Source organism: Anopheles maculipalpis, chromosome 2RL (assembly GCF_943734695.1).
Source record: "Anopheles maculipalpis chromosome 2RL, idAnoMacuDA_375_x, whole genome shotgun sequence".
In the NCBI taxonomy this organism is placed as follows: domain Eukaryota; kingdom Metazoa; phylum Arthropoda; class Insecta; order Diptera; family Culicidae; genus Anopheles; species Anopheles maculipalpis.
Window position 1 is genome coordinate 83,088,119 of NC_064871.1, and position 27,027 is coordinate 83,115,145.

Here is a 27,027-nt window from a genome sequence, read left to right on the forward strand (position 1 = left end):
AGCAGAACCTGCCTGGATTAGATGATTTCTAAGAGGGAGAAGATTCTGTAAAGGTTGATTGTCTGTAGCCGGCGGATCATGAAATCTAAGGGGATACGCATATCAAGAAGAATTCTTCGGAACATGGAATGTTGTTGGGTTGACTATAACTCCTCCAAGTAAACAAATATCTCAGCCCAATTATATCCATATACGGTTGACATAATATATAACACGATGTGTAGTTTTAAGTTCCGAGTCATCATGAACCACAAACTCTCACTCTAACGAAACACCTCGCGTATAATAATCATCTGCTGCGTTAATCCTAATTTTATTCCATTCCATTTCCATTTCCGTAATCATTTCTCGTATGTTTGTCCGTATTTGTGTCTTCCATTCCTTTCCGATTCTATCAAACCTGTCGTCACGATCATCACCGAATGGCTAAATATCACACTACCACTATCTATTACTTCCCCCTCCAGGAAAAAAATCCTACCCTCAGGGTATCTCCTTTGTCCGTTCCTTAATTGTCCTCTCCCCTTTGGTGTCGCGTATGGAGCCAAACATATCTCGCCCATCGCCATCGTTAAAGACGCCGACTCTGAACGGTGTCCAGCAGTACTCGTACCTCCCTCCCGTTTTATCAATCCCTGGGTTTCTTAAGGCTTTAACGTGATTACTACTGTTCCTCAGCCGCGGTTACCAGCTTTTCAAGCTCCTTGCTTAGAAAATACAATACCGTAACGAACAAACAGACGGCCGCATTGCGTTTCATCAACAAAAACAGAAGAAAAAATAAAATTTTCGTAGCAAAAAAAAATAGAACCAGGAAAACTGGATCCAGGATTTCATTCATCCTGCTTTTGCTGAAGCCCTCAGTATTGGTCCTCACTTTTCACTACTGCTTCGGGGCTCACATAAAAAAAACGCTAGCTAATCTTGGAATGCAGCGATTAAACGCATGTGTCCATGTGTGTGTGTGTAGATGTGTGTTTTGGTTAGTTCTATGCTCTCCAGAAGGCACTCACTTCCCCGTTCCTTCCCGAACCGTTAAATCTTGCCTTAAAAGTGTGTTTGCGCCTGTTCCAGCTTCTGCACGATCGATTTGTAAAACTCTATCTGCGCCCCGATAAAGTGGCGTATCGTGTCCTTTAGATGGGTGTCCCGTTCCGCCCGGAAGTGAGACATCTCGGCCAACAGTGCGTACGACATTACATCCACACGCCGATTCACCTCCTGCATCTGCCCATTCTCCATCTTCTGCTCTGCCGTTAGACGCTCACAGTCTTTACGCTTTTGAACTGCGTTCCGATACTCCCCAAGCGTATCGGGCCATCCGGCCAACAATCCACGGTAAATGTGTAGCCGATCCGAAAATGGTATAAAGTCATGCTTTGGCTGTTCGCCAAACAGTTGTCCGATGTTGATAAATACTCCCGCCGCTTGGCCGACCGAACTTGACAGGCTAAGCTGTGTGGCGGCACGTCGTTCATCGATCGCCAGTGCTCGGGCCATCTCGGAGAATCCTTCCCCGATACGTTGATACTCCTTTTTCCATTGTACCTGGAACTTTTTCGACTGATCGCCACAGATTGCGAACAGTGTCTTAACGGCGGCATCCATCTGCGGTACAAACTGACCGGCTGATTCTACCTGCGGTTCCACCAACGATTGCAGTAGTGTCTTTTCTGGTGGGAAAACGGACGCACAGAACATCGTACCGACTAGAGGATCTTTCTCGGCCGTCCGTTTGCCCGTTTTCCATTTCTTTTCATCGGTACAGGTTAGGAAATGCATCCAAACGCCACACGTCGAGAGTACCGGATGTCGGCACATCCAGTCGACAAACTCCTGCAGCTGTACGCGCCGATGCTCGACAAACTCCTCATCGTACCGGCCCGATATCTGCTTGTCCGGCAGTGGTGGTATCGGTATCAGACAAAACTTCTCGACCAACCGCTCGTGCAGCCAATCGAAATGCTTATACCGGCGCGCCACCGGAATATTGTTGAACGAGGGCGTCAACTGGTAAGCGATGAAACTTTTTAGGCCGTTAAACTTTTTCTCCTTCTTGGGCGAATCAACCGACACGGTGTACGAATCGCGCATCGGTTTCCACACGATCCCGTGCTCCATCAGCAGCACGTGCACCCGGTCCGCTTCCGATACATCCGGCACGGGCATCCCGATCAGATAGTTATCGCCGGATTTGGTAAAAATCTTCCCCGTTCCGGCGCCACGCGAACGACCGACGGTGGTCGCAACCGACGCTAGCGACATAGTGTCCCCGTCGGAAGCTGGCGGTGCGGGCAAGTTAGCGTTGGCGTAGTAACTTGAAGTTGCACTCGGCTGCTGCTGCTGCTGCTGATGGTAGGACTGCGTCTGACCATTCGATCTTCCGGCCGCACTCGAACCGGGCCCAATTTCCGAATACGTATCATTATCGTCATCCCAATCGTCGTCCCAATCGTCCTGCTGTTCACCCCAATCGTCCGCTGTCTGATCGTACCGATTGCCGAGTGCTTGCTGTGAGCCGGACTTCGATACACCGGTCGATTGAGCCACCATAACGGCTGGTGGTGGTGGCATTTTCGGAGGTCCGGACGGTAACGACGGTGCCTCCGGTATCGTTTCTACGTACGCGGCAGGAAAGAGACCACGCTGGCCACGAGAATTCATACCCTCCCACCATCCTTCACCGACGTCCGTGTTTGTGACGGTTAGCACTTCGTCCACCGAGATCGAGATCTCCGATGAGTTTGGTTCGCCATTGAAATCGTACAGGACTTTTACGCGCGTCATCGTAACTTCTAAAAGTAGACAGAAATTCACAAAGAGTTAGATAAAAAAGTATTGTTGTAGTTCGTATAATTTAAGGATAAAAAATAATACAATTCCTTTTAAATAAGAGAGTCATTAGCTTTTGCTATTAGCTAGTGTCCGTGACATTCAATATTAATGCTTTAATCATATGAAAGCTCGTGCTGCTTCAAGGTTCTATTGTGGTTCATCGATTGAATCAGGATTGAATTGGACTGAATAAAGGAGAAAGCAAAAACTTCGCTTCTGCAGGGTTTTCCACGAGATATCGCAGAGGTTTTCACAAGAAATTTGAACATCTCAGGCTTCTTACAACTCAAATAGCTAGAGGGTCCCGTGTACGAGATCTTTTGTCTCGCGACGGCAAAAAAAGGGGTTTCCAGGATGTGCAAGATCAATGATATGCATATCTACAGGTTATCTAAGAATTTGAACAGGTTTTGAATTGTATCTTTTGTATAGCAAGGAACATTAGTTGGCGTAGCAAGAAAGCCCGAAATTTTAGTGAGTTTTTACAATATAAAATGCAAAAGGAGAAAAGATGTGTACTCTAATAGTACATAAAATAAGAAACGAATTATTAGATGTTTTTTTAAGTTTACATAAAAATCAAACTAATCAATTCAAAGCTGAACAAAACAAAAGTCAACCCGTGAGAAATTATGGACCTTTCGTAGGCTGTTTAAAAATTGTTACATTCAACGAATAACGCACCCATACAATATAGCATACATAGCTTTGTTTACAAAATAAGAAGATGTATAAAACACATACGTTTACGAGACTTTATATCTGTTTCTTTTCTTCATTTTTTTTTGCTGTCCAGGCAATGTCACCACATGCATCCGCTAGGTGTTTATTATTTACAACCAAGTAACGTAAAATAAAAATACAACCCCCCCCCCTCTCTCCAATACCAACTGTATACATCGTTTGGGGCGTGAGGTAAAGATAAGCGCTCCAAATTACAACTCAATGGGAAGCATATCACTCTAACACACTAACCACCCATGTCGGTTTCGGTGGCAGAAAGGGAAAAGCATCGAGCAAAACGCTCTTCATGCAGCAAACGCAACACTATCGCGTTAAAGCAGGGTTCTTCAAACTAAAGTCCGCAGAAGAGTACACTTCTCGGAAGGCCTTTTTCACCTTTTTAACAGAGTGATTTAATGGACTGTTGGCAGAATTTCTGTGCGCTTTATAAGGACGCTATATGGGTCCTTTTTAAAAAATTATTCAATAGTTGAACTATAAGAGTTGAGAAGCAATGAAATATTCGACGACGAATAAATAAATTGCATTAAAGTATGACAGATCTTTTCTTTTTCATAAAACGAGGAGTTTTCTCAGTCTCATAGCACAAAGAGAGAGAGAAGTTTAACACCCCGAACAAGTGTTAAAAATTGCCTGTTATGGAACAATAAGCTCTCGGGTGGACAGGTTTGAACCAAGCTTAAAATTTATCACAAAAGCAAAGCTCTTCGAAAACCATATGATATGATTTTTTATTGTGAAGACCTTGATGGAATTGTTAGCTTACTTTCGAAATATTTCAGCTTTTCTTCCTTGCTTCGGGTAGGTCGCTTGGGTTCAGGTCCAGACCAGGTTCTCCAACAGGAAAAAATAATTGCGCGACCCTTATAGAGAACTGTATTTGCTACCTGTAATTGAAATGTTGTGAAGAAATGTGATTCTACTACCACTAAAAAGATTGGCAAACCCTGCACTAAACCAAAAGGAGCTGTCGATAGAATAGTGCTTGCTTGGATGATTCATCGCATGCACGAATTTATCATTAAAAAACCAGTGAGAGAGCAAAAGGGAAAACCAAACCAAAGTCAAAACGTCTTCATTTCGGGCGCCTCCTGTGGGGTGCAACAACATGCAACCCCCACTCCAACTCCTGATGGCGAGACTAGGAGATTGATTATTTAAGGTAAACGAAAGCCGTCGGCGAAGAAAACAAAAAAGCCGGACCACCGAAAACAGTCGCGCACAACGGAAGCAACGGACACATCCGGTCGATAATATTATCCACGAACGCAGCATGCTGTGGGAGAGAAAGTCTAATCGTATTTGGATGTGTTTGGTTGAATCTTGTCGAATATTTGTACCCGATTTGCATACGGATTAAGCTTTTATGCGAATTTTTTTTTAAAATAGGTAAGCAACAGCTGATTGAATCGTCCTCGGACAAGCGAACAGCGAGCGATTAGATAAATAGTTCAAAGTCTATACAAGTAACGCATATAATGCAACCGCAACACAAAGGCTAATGACTAATGATGCGGTTGGCATTTTAACTGGAAAACGTGCGCTTTCAATGCGGATTCCTTCCCGAACTGGAACTAAGAAAGTGTTCTCCAGCGTCCACCAGATAGCGCCTTCGATTGCGTGGAAAATCTCCTTCACTGCAGTAAGTGTACGCCTGAGTTTTCGTTAATTTATCTCCCACCAACGCCGTCCACGAGCGACTCACACACCCCTACGCAAACAAAGCGCATTTATGGTGTGCTTGGTCTGCGCTGGTTGATGATGATCTGTCGCAATCATTAAACAAACGGCCGACCGTCGACGGGTGGAACGCGGTAACCGGAGCAAAGATACGGGACGGGATCCCTTTCCATTATCGCGGGATCGTGTGCATATTTGCATCCGTCTGAGGGTCGCTACTGCACAATGACTCGCATTGTTCCACATGCCGACCCTAGTAGCGAGCGATCACAGACCGCCAGTTGGAAGAGTTTGATTCAATTAACGTGCAGAGCAATCATCTAACCCCAAAGTCGAAAAACCATACGCACAACGTTGGGAGAAAAGGAATTGCGTATTACGCATACCGGATCCTTGTTGGAAGAATCCCGGGGAAATCGAGAAAAATCCGTGTCGCATCGAGATCGTATTATTTGCCGTGGCCCAAGAAAGGCGTATCCCTTCGGCCGTATCTTTGTTTTGTCTGTCCCACTGAGAAGTACGAAACCATCCACTTTTCTGACCTTGTCAAACTACAGTCACGAACACGAACCACGGTCGCGATGAGGCCGAACCCAGGCGGCGGAGCTAGTGTAGAAATGATTTTATCACTCACGCTAATAAGAATGCGGCGAATTAAAACCAGCTTGCAAACATCCAGCCGGGCTGTAAATAATGACGTCAACTTAATTAGCAGCTTTAGCTCGAGGCTGCTGCTGATCGAATCATCCACAAAGGTGTTGCTTTTCTGTCTGCTTCGTCCGTGGGGTGCGGTGCGGGTTTTGCACTGTTTGGATGGGAGTTTTTTGCACTGCACCACTACTACCAGTATTGATAATGTTCGCTTGAGGTGTGCGGTTATTCTAATGGTAAAAACTGTAATCAAAACGCAACACTTCGCTACGGAAAAACGTAATTTAATTCAACTACTTTTGCAACTATGCGCACTGTCTGTTTTTGCTTCGTCTTCGATTGTGTTCTGTTAAAGAGACGTTTTGACAACAGCACACTATGGGGAGGTTCGTTCAACTGTGGGAGTTTGACGTTTCATAGTATTTAATCAATGACATGAAGGTTGATAATTAGTTATTAAAAGTATTTAGTGAATTTGTGTACTGATACCTCTGATACAATGTGATCATTATTTACTTTCTTTTATGGTGCATCGAGCTATTGCTGACACTTTTTTGTGATAGACGCATCAACGCTGACATTCCTTCCAAAGCTGGTCTTTGCCGGTTTTTTTCACGATTTGGATTAGGATGATTTTTTTTGCTGGAATGGCGTTGAAAACATAAGTAGTAATAAGGCTTCGGGACACGGAAAATTTCAGACTGTTGAAATCGCTGTGAAACTCAAAATATCTCAAAATTACGATATCAGCCGGTTCTCCATTGCCCCGTGTAGGTGGATTGTGTATGCACAAGGTTCTCAAAAAAAGTTTCAATTTCAGAAAATATCACATACACTCAGGTCAACCTGAGATTATGATTTTTAAATTTTCCAAGTTCGACAACCCAAAAACGCATGTACGAGGGTATATTTATTCTACTGTAGCTATAACAACTGTATGATGTCATGTACCAACCCGTCAGCTAACACTGTCAAACATGACGTCATATTCGGTTTGTTTATTGTTGACATGCACATACATTCTTCCAGCATGTGCAATCGGTGTTTTTGCTTGCCACAAGAACCGGAATGCTTTCTTCTTGCGGGAAAGTCCTACACTCGATAGTTAAACACTCCATAAGATCATTTCAATCCTCCGCCATGGCACTGAGTCGCTTCGAGTATGTGAAACAGTTCGAAGCGGAAGAGAAGCTACTTCCCAACAGCTGGATTGTGGTGCGGATCGATGGGAAAGGATTTCATCGGTTCTGCAACGTGCACTCCTTCACCAAACCGAACGATCTAGATGCGTTGCAGCTGATGAATCTTGCCGCTATGACCGTGATGCAGGAGTTTAACGAAATAGCGATCGGATACGGGCAAAGTGATGAGTATTCGTTTGTGTTTCGCCGCGAGGCCAGTGTGTACCAGCGCCGAAGGGACAAGCTGGTAAGCTATGTGGCCAGTCTGTTTACCTCAGCGTATATGTTTCATTGGAAGCGAATTTTCGAAAATCGTTCGATGAACTACCCACCTTCGTTCGATGCGAGAGCTGTCCTGTATCCAACGGACGAGAATCTACGTGACTATCTTAGCTGGCGACAGGCGGATGTACACGTGAACAATCTTTACAACACAACGTTCTGGAATTTGGTTGCTTCCGGGCTGAGCAATTCGGAATCAGAGAAACGGCTTCAGGGAACGCTGGCGAGTGACAAGAATGAGATACTTTTCTCACAGTTCGGGATAAACTACAACAACGAACCGGCTATCTTCCGGAAGGGCACAATTTTGCTGCCGAAAAGTGTTTGTATAGCGGAAAAGAAACAGAAAATGATCGTTCCAATATTTGATGATTTGATCAGTGATCTGTTTTGGGTGAAACATCCGGAAATATTGGATAAAAAGGCTAAAACGGACACTGTATTTGAGTTAGGGGAAGATGTCTCCCAACCCGTGGTGTGTTATCAATTGGAAGTGCAATCACTTCGTAAAGCTGGAATGAAAAAGTTGGAGGCAAGCATGAGTACGTTGCAAACTGATGCTTGTTAAAGCTAATGACTCGTTTTTTATTTAACATTTAAACACAATACTTCTACAACAAGGAAATAAACTATTCATTAATATAATCGTAAATGAAGGCCACGGTTTTTTCTCTCTCGCTCTCTATCACATCGTATTCGTATTGCAATTGCGGTCAGATATTAGGCAAACATTTTGCACTGTTCACAGCAAGGCAAATCATGCGATACACATTCACTGCAAGAAATTATTCAAATAAGAAGGTCGTTCACAAATCAAGAAGATAACGAAGGCTTCATACTTACAATATAGTTACACAGTTTAGACAAATCTTTTCCGGACAGAAGTTGCAGTTCACGCCACAGTACTCGCACAATTCGAGGTTGCAGTTGATGCAATCGGCATGTACAATTGCCCAACGATCGCACTGGCGGCATTTTCGGTCCGCTTTCTTCCCGAGCCATGATGAGGTCTGCAATGATAACGTATGGATCGGTCATAATACGCCCGTAAATGTGATTCCTTTCGCTCACTTACAGCATTCATATCGTAATCTATTTCTCCACCCCCGAGCAAACGAACCGCCTTCAGCGATTCCTGCTGATTCGTGATCAAATCTTTATCGTGATTTTTGGCTCCTTGAAATAGTAGATTGATTGTTTTTGCTACGGAGGACGGCAAGAAAGGAAAAAGAGATTATAAAAAACTAGATAACATGTTTCCGTAGCCCAATATGATTACCCAGAATGCGTTTCATTTTGTTTGGATCCTGCTGATCGATCAGCTGCTGATTGACGAACGTTTTACGCTGCAAAGCAAAGGATCCTTCACTGTCGCATGACCGCATTCGCTTCCGATTGATGGTTGCACTCATTTTCTTTGGTTTGAGGCGTATTTTAATGATAAATTTTTACACAAGAGTATCACAAATTTAGCTAACGTAATTAGCCCGCCAAATCTAACTAAGCTTCGGTGTTGTTTTTCATAACAACGCGTCCCGATGACAGTACGGTATTTGTCAATATGGCAGCTATATACCACAGTTGATCGTTGATGAGCTGTGGTAGAAGCACATTTTCAATTGTTGAAGACCGTTAGAAAGATTATTAATTTTATGGTGTTAATTACTATTTAATTGTGTGGTTTCGTATTTTATTCGACAAACAAAGAGAAGCAAAGCAAGGTTTTTTATTAGTTATTCTTGTGCGTTATTAATATTTCGTTTTCTAAAGCGAATGCAGAAACCGTGAACCGTTGATTTGATCGATTGCATGTTGTAGTATCAGAGTCATCGAAGCAAAAAATACAAATAATTTGTATCCTATTTGCTTATTTTATCACTTATTTTGCGGGAAAATCATTCAGGGTTGTGAAAATAGGCTCAAAGCGCCCTACAAGCTGCACCCTTAAAAAGTTCCCTACAAGTTTGCATGCAACCAGCGCCAGGGTTGAATTTGCTGTAGGAGCACGTTCGTTCGAGATGTGATATATTTCAAAGGCGCAAATCGCATAATCCAAATCGACCGTTCTGTGGAAGCTCTTCGCCCTTACGATATTTCTCGTCGCCCTCAAGAGGTAGCTCTTCGCACTTTTTGAGCTCATTGCTCTCACGAGATAGTTCTTCGTCCCCCAGTGATCGTGGAGCTATCAACAAGCCTCACCTCTCGCATGATAGTGAGTAGTTGACCTCTCCTAGTTAAACAGAGCTACTTTTCACAACATTAGTCTATCTTTTTTTAGGCGAGAAAAATACATATAAAACTCATGGAAATTCAAATGGCATGGCAGATCTTGAGAGACAACGGACCAACAGAACTGCATTAAAAATAAATAAATAAATAAACAAGTAAATAAAAACCAACAGTTTCAAAACTTGGAAGTATTTGATATTTCTATATCTCATAATCATGCGACTAGACTAGAAAAATATCACATAAAAGAAGCTATGATAGCTTGACTGACATTCAACCGCCAACTAGCATTTGTCGACATTCTGGTACCGTAGAAACTATTCAACGAACTCATAAGACATGCATTACCAGAGCGAGTGATTGGTCGAAGTAGCCCCCGCAAGCTAGTGCATTGAGTCAATAGTGCAATACGTGAAGTACGAGGCGTCTCCATCGATGTTGTGGAAATATTTTCGCCATCATGTATGTTGCTTCAGAGCTTCAGAATGAGCAAGGTTCGATATAATGATGAAGCTTTAGTTAGGCATGCTTCTTTGCTAAACTAATCATTATTTTTGATTATTTTACAATATTTACAAACAAAATATCCTGCCACAATTGAATGTTGTTGATGTAAGGACTTTTTGACAGTTTGTGCAGCGCATGCGCCTCTAGAAGAATCAAATAGTGCTCTACAGGAATCAGGACGAACTAGTGTGGTGAGTTAAAGTTTAGGGGAATTAATAAAAAATCATTTTGAATAATTGTTTCATGCTAAAAAACAATGAAAAAGAATTAAATCAAATTAAGCAGGATTTTAATTCAGCTACCTTTTCTAAAAACACCCAAACACACTTAAACTGAGCGTTGAATTTCTCTATGTTCGAAAACTAAATTCGCCGAATGTCAAGCAAAATGGCCGAAAAATGCAACGCTTGTTGATCAGCTGTTTCTTGTTTCTCCAGAAATGTGTTTTTGTTTGGTGTCGTCCAAGCCATATAGACACAGCGATTGTGGCTGGCAGAAATCGCAAGTAAGTGACCGTTGTGGCGTTTGGTGGAGGTAAGGACACACACATGGCATATTTTGGATCCCGGAAAACGAAGCATTAATTTCATGATCTTTGCAGACAAAAGGGGTTGAACACTTCTGTAATTGTATGAACGCTGGACGGCATCCAATCCGATTTTTGTATGAACCATTGATGCGGAATATTGCTGAGGACATTGCAATCATTCAGGGAATCCTTGCCAGAGTAGCGGATATACAATTTAAATTTGATTTCCTTTAGAAAATTTATAGATGAGAAGACAGTTTGATCTGAGCTTTCAGTTTGAGAAGCTATATAGATGAGGAACAGTTACAATGTTAGTAAGAGTTACTACTAGCTGTTAAGCAGGATTATCGAAATCTGTATCAATCTTTTGTCAACTTAACGCTTATTCAAGAGCACTCTATACATTTGAGAAACAAATTAAAAGCCCCGAGAGTAGAATAATCACGGAAGAGTAAGGCAAATGCAGACTTACGGCGATCCTTTTCTATATATCCACAGGCGTCAAGACACGATTCGTTTCTCCATTTGTTCCGCATATAAATTTTCAACGTGGCCTGTGGCCTTCAAACCGTTGAGTCTCATCAACTTCTAGTGCGGGTCATTCTCACTCATGGACAGGGATAATTGTCTTGCGGCAATCGCCGAATGATTGGCCTAATTCGTCCAAGGTTCGGTCACAGGGCGTTCAGTTTTACCTACATGCTCCAGTTGTATAGTTGTTGTAGTCCACCCATGGTGGCCAAAGCATCCCAAATTTTGTCCCGCAGATCACGAACCAAGAGGGGGAGGGGGGGGGGGGGCGTTATCGGCTGAACAGCATTACGAGGATACTCGTACGTGATTCATGGTAGAGCAATTGTGGGTAGTGCGGAGATGACGTTAGAACCAAGATATGCTGTAACTTTTGTGGCTTAAGACTCAATTCATGTTCCTTAGCTAGATCTGACCGTGTCTTTCCTTCCTAACGTTAACGCTTGTTGCTGCTGCTGCAGCGATGTCTCGACAATGGTTCCATCCGGTCTCAGGGTCTTCTCCCGTTTTATAACTGTGCCCTAGCATTCGGTGTTGCTGCGCCATATCCCCAAGATTGTAGAGGTTTAATAAATGAGTATCCTCTCTGCGCGACTGGTATGCGTGAACCGGTGAGCCATCCATCGGTTGCGATGGCTACATGTGTCCAACATCCAAATAACTTCATCAACTTCATTCATTCAACGAACATGCTTAACTGTCAGTCGTGATGTCCGAGTAACGTTCGTTACGGATCGTTTCCACGTAATGAGGACGTTAGGATCCAACTATGTGGTAGCGAAGAGTCTAGTGAGTCATTCGATGGCCAGCGTGAACTAGTAGGTCTTTAAGCCAAGAATAAGAAGACAATAGCAAGTGGTCTTCCACTTGGTGGACAATAGCATGTGAAGGCGACAATGGCGCCAGTCTTAACACGACAGGACCGGGGTTCAAATCCCATCCGGGACCGTTCCCTCGCCGTAGTGAGGACTGACTATCTAACTACGTGGTATCGGCATTTCTAGTAAGCCACTTGATGGCCGGCGTGATCTCAGATGTTGTTAAACCAAGAAAAAGAAAAGAATGTGGTCTCAATCGATTATTCGATACTGTAACTCTGATTCTAAAATACTTACAACAAAACTTCTAAAATACTTCCCGATTGTATGTGTCTAGCATAACTTTTAGATACAATTAAAATTTAATTCGAAAGTCAAAATATGATTTATTAAGATTGTGAGGCATATATAGTACAGCAAGCTATAGCTATTGAAAGTTGAAAGTAATGATAGTAAACATGAACTAAAATTTTAGCTCATATCTAACCAAATTTAATAGGAGAACTCGTCTATTCATGAAATAGGTCGTTCCCCGTCTACCAAACGAACGCAATACCGTTAAAAGCTGGCGGAAAAAGGATTTTATTGTCCGTGAAAAATTTCCTACTAAAGTAATTCGTCCCGCTCGTATGCATCAGCGACGTTTGACGCTCAACTACGAGGCTCGCGTGAGCGAAACGTTACGGATCAATGCACCTGAGTGGTGCCGAACTTTACAACAAAAAAAAAAAGTTAAGGAACACCGGGAATGCCACGCTTCAAAGGATACGCTAGTCAAATCTTTACGAAAGTTGTACGTACTAGTTCTCGGAAATAGATTTTCTTTTTCTATAATGATTACATCAACGCAAACTTTCCTTATGCCGTCTGGTGCTACCGGTGCTCTTATTCGTTGCCTACTGTCACCGTGCTTCAGGTTGATTTATGCACACCGGATGGAGGAGATGCATTGCTGAGCGTACACCACCAGGAATTGTACAGCAAAACCACGAGATTTTATTCAACGAATTGAAAGGAGCAGAAGTAAATAGCAAGGGTTTGCAGTTCGAGTGTGACGATGTAAATTATGCTTTACCTCGTTTGAGAGGAAGAATTTTTTTTCTTCATTTGGATGGTCAGTCCTGACTACTGAGGAATCGGTCCAGATGGAATTTGAACCACGCTCCTGCTATGTGAAGAATAGCGCCGCTGTCGACTGACCGCCGGATGTTGTGTCCCTATTGTGGACAATTTTGTGGCAAATTAGACGATTATTGACGACATTCTTTAACCTGAAAACTCACAAGGATATAGAGGATAATATCGAGTCATCTGTCCATTTCTAATCATTTCACAACCTAAAGTGTGATTGATTTGTGGATGCCAATTGAAATTAACCCACTTTTCCGAAAGCCACCCTTTAATTAGTACTGCTGCAAAACTCTCCCTATCATCAGTGGCCCACAAACGCACATACGCACATGCACATTGAATTATTCAAGATTTTTCGCACCTAACCACTCTGAGTGCAAACCTTCACAAGCGCTGGGATGCAAAATTATATGTTAATGTGTGCAGCAGCAGCAGCAGCAGCAGTGGCATTGAATAATTAATTAATCGTTAATTTAGTACACACTTTCGAACAGTAAAATATGTGTGTAGAAATGTCTCTGTGTGTAGATTATTTGGAAGTACCAACCCGTGGGGGTATGTGTGTAACGATGAAATTAAATTTGTGGTTTCATGTTCGCAAAATCGCCACCCGGTGTATGGGAAAAACTTTAAACATCTCTATCCGCCTTGCGTAGACATTTGGTAATTCTTTAGGTATTTTGGGTGGAATGATTTAATAAATTATAACACTTGAAATAGATGTTATTGGCTGCTTTTGGTAAGCGCTACAAATTCGATTGAATTGCGTAGCAATAAGCATTGAGATGAGATTGACACACGTGTACAGCTGCAGCATAAAATAATTTAAATTTATTGGTAAGAATTTAAAGTAGCTGCAATTATATCGTTTGCTCATAACAGTTGGTTACGACGCTCTTCAGAATGAAAAAATGAAATTATAATACTTGCGATAACATATTTGTAACTAAATAAAATTATCATTAAAAAATTGTACAACAATTTGAAAGTGAAAACAATTACCAAAGACATAAAACATAATATTAAAACATTGCAAAATGAATGGAATAAGAGAAATAATTGAGAAAAAAAAATCTGAACGAAGTTTTTTTTTCGGAAAGACTTCAATAATGAAGTAAAACAGATAACGGAATAAGAGAATAAACAAAGGATAAACTAATTGAATAAAGATATGAATACAAATAAAAACAATAAACAATAACAATCGAAAATATGAAAAATTAATTAAGATAAATTAAACAATCGAAGGATGAAAAACTATCTCTTATGGATAAAAATATGGATAAAATATTAAACCATAAACTATTTAACTAAAAAGGAATGAAATAAATTTGATATTATAGTTCAATAATGATTGGAAAAGAGCGAAACATAAAATTTTTAAGTGGTGATTAATACCACTTATTACATTGAAACTTAATAATTGTTTCTCCTGAAAGTTTTATGAAAATGTTTTCCATATGAATTTTGCAGATTTTGTTTGTTACGAAAGAGGTAGAATTAAAGGATAACATTAAAGTTTTCAGATAATCTCGAGAGATGAGAGGTTAATTTAGAATATATTGTTTCAGTTTTTTAACTACTTCTATTAAAGTATGTTAGTAGTTTTTGATGCTTGTGAAACACAGAAATTTCAACCTGTTACACGCAATATTTCTTTGTATCCTTTTGGCTGCTCTACATTACATCTTAACGACTCTTGTTACACTGTAATTATCTACAGAACTGAACACATTGTTGTATTTCCCACCAACGAGCCGCTCAGCACAACGGTAGCGAGCGTAAAACAAGCAATTCCCCGTTCTTCCCGTGCTAGCTACTTGCACGAGTGAACTTGTTTGCGTTAAATTAACCGTCCCAGGGTGTGTAAGTACAGATCGAAAACTTGCCAGTGCAACAACAGCGCACTACAAACTAGCGACAAGCGGTATTTGTTCGTTGGAATCGGTGGCGTTGAAACTTTGCCACTGTTGCAGGCGAATACTTTGTGCCTTTTGTCCACAAGTTTCCAAGCGACTAACCAGAACACAACTCGTTCTGAAGTTATCTAAGCTTTAGTTTAGGACGAAAGGAACGGGTAGGGTCTGATAGCTTTACTTAAAAATTCCACCAACGTTCTACCGATTAATGGCCACCGTCGTCATCGAGCTGGCTGAGAATTAATATTCCCGGGCGCTGGGATTGAGCTTAAATTAGTGCCGAATTAGTTCCGAAGCTTTCCAGTCCCACAAACCACAACTAACTAACCTACTGGTGCTACTTGGAATACCCGGAACGGCCTGCTGATGTGAAAAATTAGGATCATATAGGCGTCTGTTGTGTCCACACGAATCCTTCTGTCCTGTTCCGTTTCCGACGACAACCGCAAACCAGATTAATGACTGTTGAACTTCGCCGAGAAAAGGCATCTGCGGTTTGAAGCTGGAAGAGGAGGCGTCCTTTCGGCTATCGTCAGTGGATCTCTCTGATGGGTGAGAATAGAAATTGCTACAACGCTCGGACACTGAAGTTGGACACACTTTTTAGACATCCCACTCAATCCACCGCGGCCGAAAAAAAACATGGCTCGTTTGCATCGAAGGTTTAGGTAGTGGCTATTGTTTTACATTTTATTTCATTTCTAGTTTAATTATTTCCTCCCAAAATGAGCCGTTCAGAGGGCGAGTACAGCCGTGCCGGAGCCTGATGGGTTTAGTTTGACTGTCGACTGGCTAAAAAGAATCCATTACGTTCATTTTTAGTGTGAAACTTTCTCTATGTTAATAATATTTCTGCTCGACCTTGCCACAACTGGCGTTAGAGGCACGCATCAATTCGGGCAGTCTCGTTTCGTTGACAAAAATTGAAACTCTCGAATGGAAACTGCGTCTACCAAGACCAGGACGCTGGTTTCGTGGCGGGGGTGTTTAAGCGCCTGTTTCGTAAAGTTGTGCACCATTAAATAATAATTTTATTGCAATGAATGGACTACAAATTGTAGCTTTCAGGTCGGGAAAACACGGCGAGCTCACAGCGGTAGTGTCGGTATGTGAAGAAATCATGTTCTGAGGTCAAAATGAACAAAGTTTTTCGTAATCCACATGTTAGGAGCACCGTTTTGTTGGTAAGCATGGTTGGATTTTAACATGGAATTATAAGCGAGTGAAAAAAAGATATCAGTAGTGAACTGGTCGCTGTGTAATTGACTAGAATGGGAATGCTTAAATGACCACAACTGAAAATGTGTCCAAACTTTATTGAATTACTATTAAAAAATCCAGTAAGGGTCATTACAAAGTAACATTATGAGGGATTTAATTTATCTATCTGCTAGACTAACTTACCAAAAGGTTGTAACAGCCTTGTACAGCTGATCTTCAATTCATTAATTTAAGACAAAACCACCAGGTTTTGGAATTTTCACAACTCCACTTTTACAAACATTGATAAGTTTCCTTCAGATGGAGGCAAATTGCCATGCCAAGAGACATCCTTGGATGCCTAAAATGATTTGTACTGACCCTCTTGGAAATAAGACTAACACCGTATTTAAGCGATTCCACTCTTCTGAAAGAAACCCTGACCAGAAATCTTGCACATCAAGCTGAATATATATTTGTAAGTGAATACTGGCTTCCCAATAACGTGCTACCAATAAGTTTCGTAAGCCACCTGTTTTTCTGGCCCGTCGGCAGAAGATGCAATCGTGGTGGGGTTTTGAATCTCTCCGGGTTCTGAGGCAAAGAGACGGGCGCTCCTGTTTGTGCTTCAGCATCTTGACTTTGTGGATGACATTGAGATCATCGGACGTAGATTTTATGGCCAAAAGGATTGAGGATTAATGTAAAAAAAAAACCAAAGACTTTTACTTCAACAGAGCTCGACTTGGAAACAGAGTATCAATTGATGGCGATGATCTTGAGATGGCAGAGAAGTTCTACTACCTTGGAACGATCGCAGCACCATGAAACAATATAAGCAACGTTATTAGAAGGAGTATTGCTCAGGGAAATTGTGTCTACTACGGGCTCAACATACTTATGCGACCCAGAAGACTCCAGCACGAACTTCGACCTACCCGAGGTGCATGGAGATGCAGATATCTGTCGGAGATCGGATGCTGCTGTGGGTGGAGAACTACAGCGTTAGACCGAGTTTTCTGTATATGGATTAGCGTCATGGAAGGCCACGAATGTCTAAGTTATTCTATGCCTTGAGTATTAAATCTTAAACTAGAGATTGAAGCGAAGATTCTGCTAGACAAGTCTGCTTAGTGCATGTACAAGATGTCTTAGATATAAATAATATACCCAGGATGTATTATTTAATGAAAGTTTGCAATTAAAGGCTGGTAGAGCTAGAACCTGCTGCTCTGCCGTTTTATCTCTGACTCTGTACACTGCACCATATTGGCAGTAATTTTCCAATTACTGTTCTTCATAGGAAACAAACAAATTCTTGCTGGTGGTATTGCACGCCTTCGTGGTGGTTAAGCTAGGTGCATAGGTGTTCTTATTCCAACGAATGGCTTTTTGATTTTTCTCTAAAAGTAATGTGTACTTCCTGTATTTTAAAAAGCTGATCAATGATCAATGAAATATAATTGTCATATAAATAAAATTGGAAAGAATTACAAGTTAAAGTTCTTTACAAACTACTTCAACCACCTTGCACTGTGATTTAAATTCTACAAAAAAATGGATAAAAACATTCTAAATAGTTAAACCCACAACGAAATCAACCTCATCGGCATCATTTAACCTCGTGTCGATTACATCTTCTACATCCTCTCCTTTGAGGTTTGCTGCTTCCAATTTCCTTTTCTTTCGCCCTTTCACCTTTCCCTGAGCTCACCCCTTGGACTAATTTTTTTCCATTTTCACCATCATTTTCAGACGAAAAGAAAAAAAAAAACAAGTCAACCAGATGGGACAAGGTGTGGTGCACCGTGCAGGGGCCGGAAGCGGTACGATAGCGCAAAGATCTATGTCATAACATACGGTGAAGAAGTGAAGATTGCATATTTTCCATAATCTCATTTCCGTTCCATTCCGGGAAGAATTCTCCCATAGTTTGGGGTTGGCATATCGCACCCTCGCTGTATGCGATAGTATCGCGGATTCGGTGTTTTTTTGTTGCTTTTTTTATTTGCAATGGAAAGCGGAAAATTGATGCTCCGAAACTGTGAACCAAACCTGGCGCTGGAGGTAATAAACTGCGAAACATGCAGGGTGCCTGTGATGATCAGGGAGGGTTCCGATTTCCTACAGGGGCTAAAGGACACGAAGGTGGATGGTTTAAGGGAACGACATCGAAATCAATTTCTCGTGTAACAGCATCTTGCGCTGTGACTCCCCCGTAACCAAGCACGACCACAAACGACTTGTGCGGTAGCGTCAAGCAAATGTCATGCTTTTTCGGGGAGCAAGTTTTGACAACGTGTCTGTAACGCTGGTGGTTTCACAGCATGCGTTTTGTTCTTTGCGGCGCAGTAGCAGGGGCAGGGAGTTTTAGGTTTGATGAATTTTATTGCGGTGATGGAATTTCGTCTAGGCAGTCTAGGTCTGTCAACCAACCGGCAATCAACTTTCCGAGAAGGTGATAAACACCGGCTCACTATAACCTTCTGCTTTGAGGACCGAAACAAACGGTGCACGCTGGGGCGCGTATGAAGCATAAAATAGACCGCATGATATGACTGCCAAAAACCGCCCTGTAAGAAGGCTTTAAATTCGCGAAATGTGAGCTGATTGATGTGTGTCTACCCTATCTTTACACGCTATTTATTATGCTTATTGACGTTACGCTTCTTGTTGGTAAAGTTGGCACTTGCGGAGGATTCTAATTTCACACCTTATCACCCCACGCTAGCTGAGTGGAGGACACAATGTGCCCCTGTTACATACGTGTACGTGATAGTATGAAAATAGTATGATCGATGTCAATGCAGTCGACGCCGGGTAATGTTGGCCTGCTTGCTTGTTAAGCGGAAATTCATGTATGAAAAGGTTTCCGATTTTTACTTCCAAGACTTGGCGTGCTTCTTTAGATCGATTTCCAACCTCATTCAGTCATCTAACCGTTGATCAAAGTAAATATTTCACTACTACGACAAGTGCCCTTCAACTAGATACTAGGTCGTGCCGATGGTGATATTTGCTTTTATTTATTGAAGTTGTTGAGATTGGAATTGAATTTCAGAAGGCCTGAAGAAATTGAATTCATAGAAAAGCTTATGTCCGGGTCCTTAAAGCCACCACCACTGGTCCGGTGGCATCCAACAGCGGTCTTCACATGACAGGATCGGGACTCAAATCTTATCCGGACCGTTCTCTCGGCGTGAGGGCTGAGGATCAATGGTTGGCCGACGGGTCCTAGTAGGTCTTAAAGCCAAGAAGGGAAGGAAGAATCAAAAATTTGTCTAATAAATAAATATTTAAAATATAAATACATTTTTTTGTCAAAAGAATAGTATAATAGCAAGTAATAGAGCCTTCGTTGAGTGGCTTGGATGTTTTGAAAAGATAAATTTCTCGTATATTCCCTATGTGCCTAGCGCCTATGCGAGTCCCAAATGCTCAGTGCAACCGGTATCAAACACTTTCTTCAGAATCCCAGCTCTCAAAAGCACTCAAAACGCACTCACGTGTGCCTTGCCGTTCACTGCCGAGCGAGGAAATTCCGGATTCCGGATGCACTTTGAAGTTACTGCAGCAGTTAAATGGGGAGGGTGGCCCATAAAAAAGGCGACGTGAGTTGAATGAGTGTAAAAAATTTGAAATACCTTTTCGTGTTGCCCCGGGGTAGCTCTTGGGCCGATAAGAGCGTTCCGGTTTTAGTTTTATAGTCCCACGAGGACCTTGACTCTGCAACGATTGCACAATAAATAGTGGAGTAAAATTTAAGGACACATAACTACTTTAAGAATGAGTTTGAAAGTAAAACTATAGCCTAAAAAAGCAGCGCCCAAATGTATGCTACACAAACGTTGTGGGTTGTGTTTTAAATTTCCAAAAATAAAACCTTTCCCCCCGGGGTCAATGATCCACCGACTGTGCAACGCCTAATCGAGCACGCGGGTACCGACAAGGGAGCGTACGCACCGGGAATAGCCTAATTAAACGGGGTTTTGCTCTTAATTATGGTCACAGAATTCAATTTCGCATTCGATCACATCGCGTTAAATTATGCGAAACGTAATTACGATAATAGTGATCAGCGATTGTGAGCGGGTCGGATGTACTACATACTGATGCAGTCCCGATATTCCTGTCGCTTTGCTTAATGATCAATGATCGCATTTGTTGCGGTGGTGCAGGAGGCAGAGTGGAAGTGGATGATGGAGAGGGGAATGCATATTTTGATGAAGTTTAGAATTCATGTAGGAATTATTTATTAGCATGGTTGGCGTGCCTTTAGAGTCAAAATTTATCGGGGGAAAACCAATGCGCTTGGGCATGATAGACGGTTATTTCTGATGCTGTAATATCAATAAATTGGTGTTCAGAACTGGACGCAATAGGTAAGATGCACAAATGTTCAACAATTCTATTTTCCATTTGGTTAGGGCTATTTTCCAAATTATCCAATTAATCAAAATATGTTATCTCATCCATTGAAAAAATAGAAATTCTTTATGTCCTTCTAACTTCTTTGACTCCATTTTCGTCCCTCCTTGACTTAATTATGATAATAAACGCAGATGGATAATTAGACCTGCGTACTAAGAGACGTTTAGGGAAGGATTCGATACCTAGTCCTGCCTTGTTAAGACCAGCACCATTTCCGGCTCGGACACAGGTTCAAATGTTCGGGAGATAAATTATCGTGCTTAAAAATCATAAAGAAATAGAAATTAAATAATAAAAAGTGAAGGAAACAGGTAGGCCTACTCCTTACAACCTACTTCCTTTGATAGTGGCATAGAATAGCAATAAGGGCATCCTTTTTCGATCCTTCCAGTAAGCGATTCGGTAAGAATCCTTAGCGTGAATCGATCCAGAGTCGAGTGCTTCCCTATGGGAATCGTATTTATCAGCCAGATGCAACGAATCCTTTGGACTCAACGAGTGATTAATCAAATTTGTGTAAGAATTATCTCTTAGATACAGTGAGTTGGAGTGCCACTTCGATTCCTTTATACGTACTGAGCGATTAGCGGGTCTTGTTACAGTTCACGTTTTAGAATCCGGGAACCTGGCTGTTGTCTTCACGATCCTTCTAAAGACTAAGAATCTCATCGTTTACAGGGCTCAGTCATTCGTGGGGCTTAGTCTTGTCGAAGAAGCCAGCCTTATAATAAGCTTGGATTCGGATATTTCACGAATAATTACTGACTAGTGGTAATATCTTTGCTAAGTCTTACTCGACCCTCGTCTAATAGCTTCTTAAAAGTCTTGATCGGTTGATGTGCGCGTCGATCTATCCATCAGTGGACCGAGTATAGCTCAAATCAACTAGACCGTGTAACTAGTATTAGGAACATAACTGTGCTTTCATAGGTAGACAATTCATGTCTAAGAAGCCAGAATTTCTAGCAAACTGTTTGCGTACTATCCAATTCTTTTAGCTTCACGGCATTAGTTGGAATAGGTCCTAAATTCGTGTATAAACAAAAGAGTAATTTGTACATTGAAACTGAATATATCCTGCCATATTATTTAACATACCACACCCAAAAATAATACTCCGCACTACACCAACTGCAGATATGCATTTAAAGATTTTCCTCATTTAGCTAATGCAACATATTACGGCGAGCGAGTGTCCTGCAATTACACGGCAGTGAAAAACGCTTCCATTTCAACGGGAACGCGATGATTGGAAAATAAATTGATTCGAATCTAATTTACACTTTGTCAACCACCGGCCGGGAAAATCGAGATGCAGGACGGCAACCCGAAACAAACCAACGCTGGGTCTTGCCGAACGATGCACCGGAGGGATGCGGAATTAAATTAAACCATCGTCACCGTGTTAGGCGATTCGTCCGGGGAAACGATGCACCGATCGTACTGCTGGACCCAGCAGTCTCGAAGATAGTGTGAACGGTTAGGCGGCAAAGAAAAAGGATAACACTTCCGCACTCAGACGAAAAAAAAAACCCGGCGTAAGATGAATGACCAATGGGTTTGATTCAGCTACTGCTGCCACTGCGTGTACTACAAAACTATGTGGCGCGCCTCATGGTGTGCTGTACGCGGAGCAGATGGAACCACTACATTCCAGGTTCCGGGTTGCGCGCTCCGGCAAAATGAAAAATAAATAAACCATTTACCACCGGACCGAGGCAGCCTAACTGTTCTATAAATTATAGATTTTATTTTATCATTTAATTCAATTTTTGCTGCATCATTTCCTCACTTACTACCGATTGGTGGGAAAATTGATTTCCTTGTTGCTGGCGGGTTTTCCTTTCAGCTACCTTCTGCGCTGCAAATTATCAATGATGCAATAAATTACGAGGCAGATTAAGGCGCGATAAAACGGCAGCGTAATAAGTTACAATACCGAGCATTAAAATGGTAACTGGCGTCGATTAAGCTGGAGGGTCCTTTAGAAAGTGCACCATGCTCAAGGTTTCCGTTTTCTATTTACAATTTTAATTTAAAGCGGAATATACTTTACAAAACTAATACACTACAATGAATTGCCAAAATTAAATGTTCCGGCTTCTTGTGCCGGTTGCTTGTAAAAAGTGCATAACGTATGCCAGCAATTTTCCACGCACCTGTATACACTTTCATTAATTTTCCTCCCTTAATCGCCAGCAGGCAGAAATAGAAAGAGAACGAGAGAGCGAGCGATTCTACGAGGCGTAAAAAGGCACCCCAAAACTCGGTTCATTACATGGTCAAACTTTTAGTAGTTCCGTTTTTCACACCGAAATCATTTACACAGCAGAAAAATGCAATACTCACAATCACACAACTTGTGAAAACGAGGATGGAGGGAAAAAACTAGCCAAAAAAAATTTGAAGCCAGTAACACGCGAGCCTTGGAGTTGGTGAGCCAGTTTTCGCATCGTAATAAACTACCGGATGAAGCGCACCGGATGCAGATTGGGAACTTTTAATGATTTCTCATTCACAATCCGCGCGCAAGAAGTTTAGCGTGGTTGTGTAGTGTGAAGTCGTGGGGGGTTTTTTTTTCTCTCGTTCAAGATTTACATTTTTTACGCCAATTTTCTCTATGCATTCTGAAACCGTGTAGGAAAAAAAATATCGTTTGCAATCCTTTTTAAAAAGTTTGAGTTGCTTGGGGAAACTTTTACCAAGAGAAATATAGATTTATATTTATATTTGCGATACAAATGTTTACACACGGTGTTTCTTTGCTTTTGCACGTATTAAACGATTTCCTTTTTACTTTTACAAAAGTGTTTTAGAAAACTAATGGATGGAACGGTTATTCAATGCAACGGCTTGAATTTTGAACTCAACAGCAATTTGAATTTGACCAAGGTTACCATATAATAGATGGTATGACGCAAGGGGTGACGCAATGAAGTTACCTTGATCAGCTGTCAAAAGTAAATAATTGCAAAACGGGACGGGATTTACCGGCGTGTGTTGGCTGGGAAACACTGGGAACTACTAATAGTGAAAAACAGATTTTCGTGCGTCATTTCGGTCGTTAATAGATAATTGTTATGATTAGAAGTGCGCCAGACTAAAGTGGACTTTGTTGTGTAGGTCTTGTACTGAGCATGCGTGATTTCAGTAAGTCACTTCCGAAGCAGTACTGCTTCAGTCTATACGCAAACACATACACACACAATCATGGTGGAGTTACTTCGAAAAGTGCATCACATAAACCAGAAGCAACAGGTGGATGGCTTCTCGAAGTGCGGGACCAGAAGGAGCGAAGAAAGGTTCAAATTGTGAAAGTGCGTGAGTACGTGCGTAAGTGCTAGTGAGTGAGTGTTGTGCAGCAGGATCTTGGAGCTAATAAGGAGCCACACCCGACAGGTATGCATATCTAAGCTTTCTTCCAGTGACCCATACGACGGCCACAATACGAAAGGGCATTTACGCTAAAAGAACAGTACAGAGGAGAAGTTCTAAGGCAAAGGTCGTATTTTCTATCAATGAAAACTTGATCTCGGTTATTCCGTGCAAGCATAAGCCATTAATCGCCTGTATACCAGACTTCTTGATTCTAGTAGTCACATTGTCGTCCAACTTTCATCCCGAGTTAATGCGGCGGTGGTCGAGACTGTAACGGTGCCGATCAGTACAAGACAGATATGGGAATCAGATCCCTTCCAGAGCGTCTCTCCGTACGCAGGCCTAACTATCTAGCAAGGAAGGCAAAAATGTCGGACAGAGATGAAGTCGGGGGAAGTTGTTCTGAAAACCTAAAGCTTGTCTTTCTGCAACGAGTATCGTACCCCACGTTAATAGCAGTTGAATGAAATAGCGCTTAGCGGTAATGAGAAAGTATTGCTCCGGTAGTTTTTGTATTGATCGGAAAGAGGGTGGAAACCACTCAATCTCTGTACAAACACACGGCGTAGACAGAGAGAAAATGAAGAAATTTTTGATCCTGTATTCATTTTCATTTCGCACAACCGTATTGCCCAAATCCTGGAAGCCTGTGTGCAATTTATGAAATCCTCTAATCTATCTAGCGTCACCCCCTCGATGTATGTTCTTAAACCTTAAACAAAGCCTTGAAAAGGGGCAGAATTTAATTGTGAGATTTAGGGAACTGTCGTTGGTGCGATGAAATATGAGAAGAATGATAATTCACCTAATGCAAGTTAATCTTTGTCTTTTTAGGATCCCTATTGATCACAAGCGGACATCACTTGGGGGAGCTGTAAGTACGTTTTAACTCAATGTGTTTCTATATTTCCGATATTTGTATAAAAGCAGATTCGCATGAAGTCAAAAAATGGCATCATTTGCATGATCCAATTTAAACAACTCCTTCTCTACTTAAAGTAATAATTTCTGCAACCAAAAACGAACGATAGGTACGATGAAATTTCTCACCAAACTTCATGGATCTCGTTTATCTGTATGTTGTCAGCAGTGGTCACAACCCTGCAGGCCATGTTGTATCACACAAAAACCAAACTTACCCACCCTTACTGGACCGTGTACTTCTACCAGTCTTCGTCGTCTTCCGCCAGAGCCATATATTTCATTTGCTTTTTCACAATCGATTATGTTGCTAATTTATTTTCTTCCCGGTCGTAAGAACCCCCAAAACGGCACACCACTGCTACTACTGTTTGAGTTCTTCTGTCTTCCGTTGCATTTTGAAATATCCCTTCGGGTTCTTTCCTCTTTTGGTGCGGTTGAGTTGCTTGATGCGCTTGCCAGTTGGTTTCCTATGCCCTCCCGCTCCCGCGTGCCTCATTTCCGCTTCCGCTCTCTGCACACTGGTTGGTGTGTCGCTGTGTGCGCCACGACGATGGACAGACGATGGACGGCTGTGAAACCCACCGTTTAGCCGAGAAATGTACTTTGGCAAAATAGCCGGATCATGGTGCAAACTTTACGTTTACAAGTGAAAACTTCTTCTTCAAATAAGGTGGCAAAAGCTATCACATTGGGAGTTTGGTTGGGTGTGTTGGGTGTACTGTATGGACATAAAAGTGAAATTACAGCAAGATGTGAGGTTGAGAGGATTATAACACTACAAGAATTTAATAGGATTTTATCATCAAGTAGATCGCTAAAACATGGATCATGTGAAACTTATTTTTAGGTTAAACGTCCCTCTTCATATTCACCCATAGTTACAGCTCCGTGTGGAAAATTTCCCAGTCTCCACAGCATCACAACTCAATGCAGCAATCGACCGAAAACAGGCTGGGAACGAAGAGTTTTCTCCGCTTTCACGAATCCAGCACACGGATAGTTGGTCCGATCGGTCGATGGACGACAGTCGAAGAAATTCTTGCCGTTGCTAAAGGACCCACCGCATAACCACGCCCGTTGGTTGCTTTCCGGTTGAGTTCGGTTTATTCAATTCGATTTTCGAGTGCGAAGAACGAAAGATGACTGGTTGGTTGTAGCTTACCCCGGGACTTTACGATTAAAGTAGGGGTTCACTTTTTGAGCTAGCGAGTCGAGCACTTGCTGCTTCCGCATCACGATCGGATGCAGAAACTGTACCAGGGCGTCTTGCAATAACGATTGCAAAGTTTTCTTGTCTTGGTTGGTATGGAAAAGTTTCTCCAACCTCCAGGATTACGAACGATTTTTGACGCCGCTTAGACGACCGTTTGGTGTTTTGCCGTACATGTGAGTGCAGATTTGCTTAACTCCTGGTTGGATTCTTTCTATTTTCACCATGAGTACATGAGTACGGTTTAAAGGTTTTGCTTAAACATAAAAATCGTTTATATCAACCTGAAAGTATGCAATTATAACTACCTCGGAGTATCTACAATACTATCATTACAAGACAGTTTCGTACCTTTTCTGTTCAGCGTTGTGCCCATAACGAATAGGTCCTGTCGAATATTTACTATACAGTGACCACCAATAATATAAGACCACTTTATGTCCGCTTCTCAAAAAGCTGATTTCTGAAGTATTACGGCTCGTCGTCGTATTGTATGGTTGACAAATTTTCGACCCAAATATAATCTTTTTTATTTTATTAGCACACCTGTCCAAACCTAGCGTTGAAAAATGTAAAGAAAAGATGCCCAAAATTATGACGATTTTTTTTTATTTGAATTTTAAAATTGATGACTGGTTTTATGTGATATGATATGTGTTTCATGTGTTTCCAAAATGTTCAACTGAATTTTTCACAAAAAACTTGTAAATTATTTATTTGTTTAATTTATATTATTACGGCTTACCGCCGTATTGTCACCACAGGTTGTAAGTATATGCAATCTGCAGAATATTAACAAGGCCTTCTATTTGCCTTATCCCTTATGCATACTCGGTTGTAGCTGAGT

General features: G+C 41.7%; 6 protein-coding genes across 10 annotated transcripts in view; 1 reads left to right on the forward strand and 5 right to left on the reverse strand.

Annotated features, from left to right (window-relative positions):
* LOC126567854 (A disintegrin and metalloproteinase with thrombospondin motifs 1) overlaps positions 1–27,027 on the reverse strand; it is a 321,278-nt gene that overhangs the window by 209,825 nt on the left and 84,426 nt on the right. The gene's annotated exons all lie outside the window — the stretch shown is intronic.
* Positions 1–27,027, reverse strand: part of LOC126568278 (eukaryotic translation initiation factor 3 subunit M) — a 464,890-nt gene that overhangs the window by 107,041 nt on the left and 330,822 nt on the right. The gene's annotated exons all lie outside the window — the stretch shown is intronic.
* Positions 1–27,027, reverse strand: part of LOC126567948 (bestrophin-4) — a 186,412-nt gene that overhangs the window by 61,651 nt on the left and 97,734 nt on the right. The gene's annotated exons all lie outside the window — the stretch shown is intronic.
* On the reverse strand, positions 1,048–6,012 carry LOC126568048 (sorting nexin lst-4). Its single transcript, XM_050224453.1, has 2 exons — positions 5,894–6,012; positions 1,048–2,795 (listed from the first exon to the last, which is right to left on the reverse strand). The coding sequence occupies exon 2, from the start codon at positions 2,785–2,787 to the stop codon at positions 1,048–1,050; it is 1,740 nt and encodes a 579-aa protein (XP_050080410.1). The 5' UTR covers positions 2,788–2,795; positions 5,894–6,012.
* Positions 7,000–27,027, forward strand: part of LOC126567549 (probable tRNA(His) guanylyltransferase) — a 268,208-nt gene continuing 248,180 nt past the window's right edge. Inside the window, exon 1 of the mRNA XM_050223767.1 lies at positions 7,000–7,699. Within this exon, the coding sequence (XP_050079724.1) occupies positions 7,051–7,699 (649 nt within the window). The 5' untranslated portion in view covers positions 7,000–7,050. The remainder of the gene's footprint in view (positions 7,700–27,027) is intronic.
* LOC126559933 (uncharacterized) lies at positions 8,094–8,803 on the reverse strand. The gene is made up of 4 exons (XM_050216096.1): positions 8,653–8,803; positions 8,449–8,576; positions 8,217–8,383; positions 8,094–8,148 (listed from the first exon to the last, which is right to left on the reverse strand). Exons 1-4 carry the CDS (start codon positions 8,783–8,785, stop codon positions 8,094–8,096), a joined length of 483 nt encoding a protein of 160 aa, XP_050072053.1. The 5' UTR covers positions 8,786–8,803.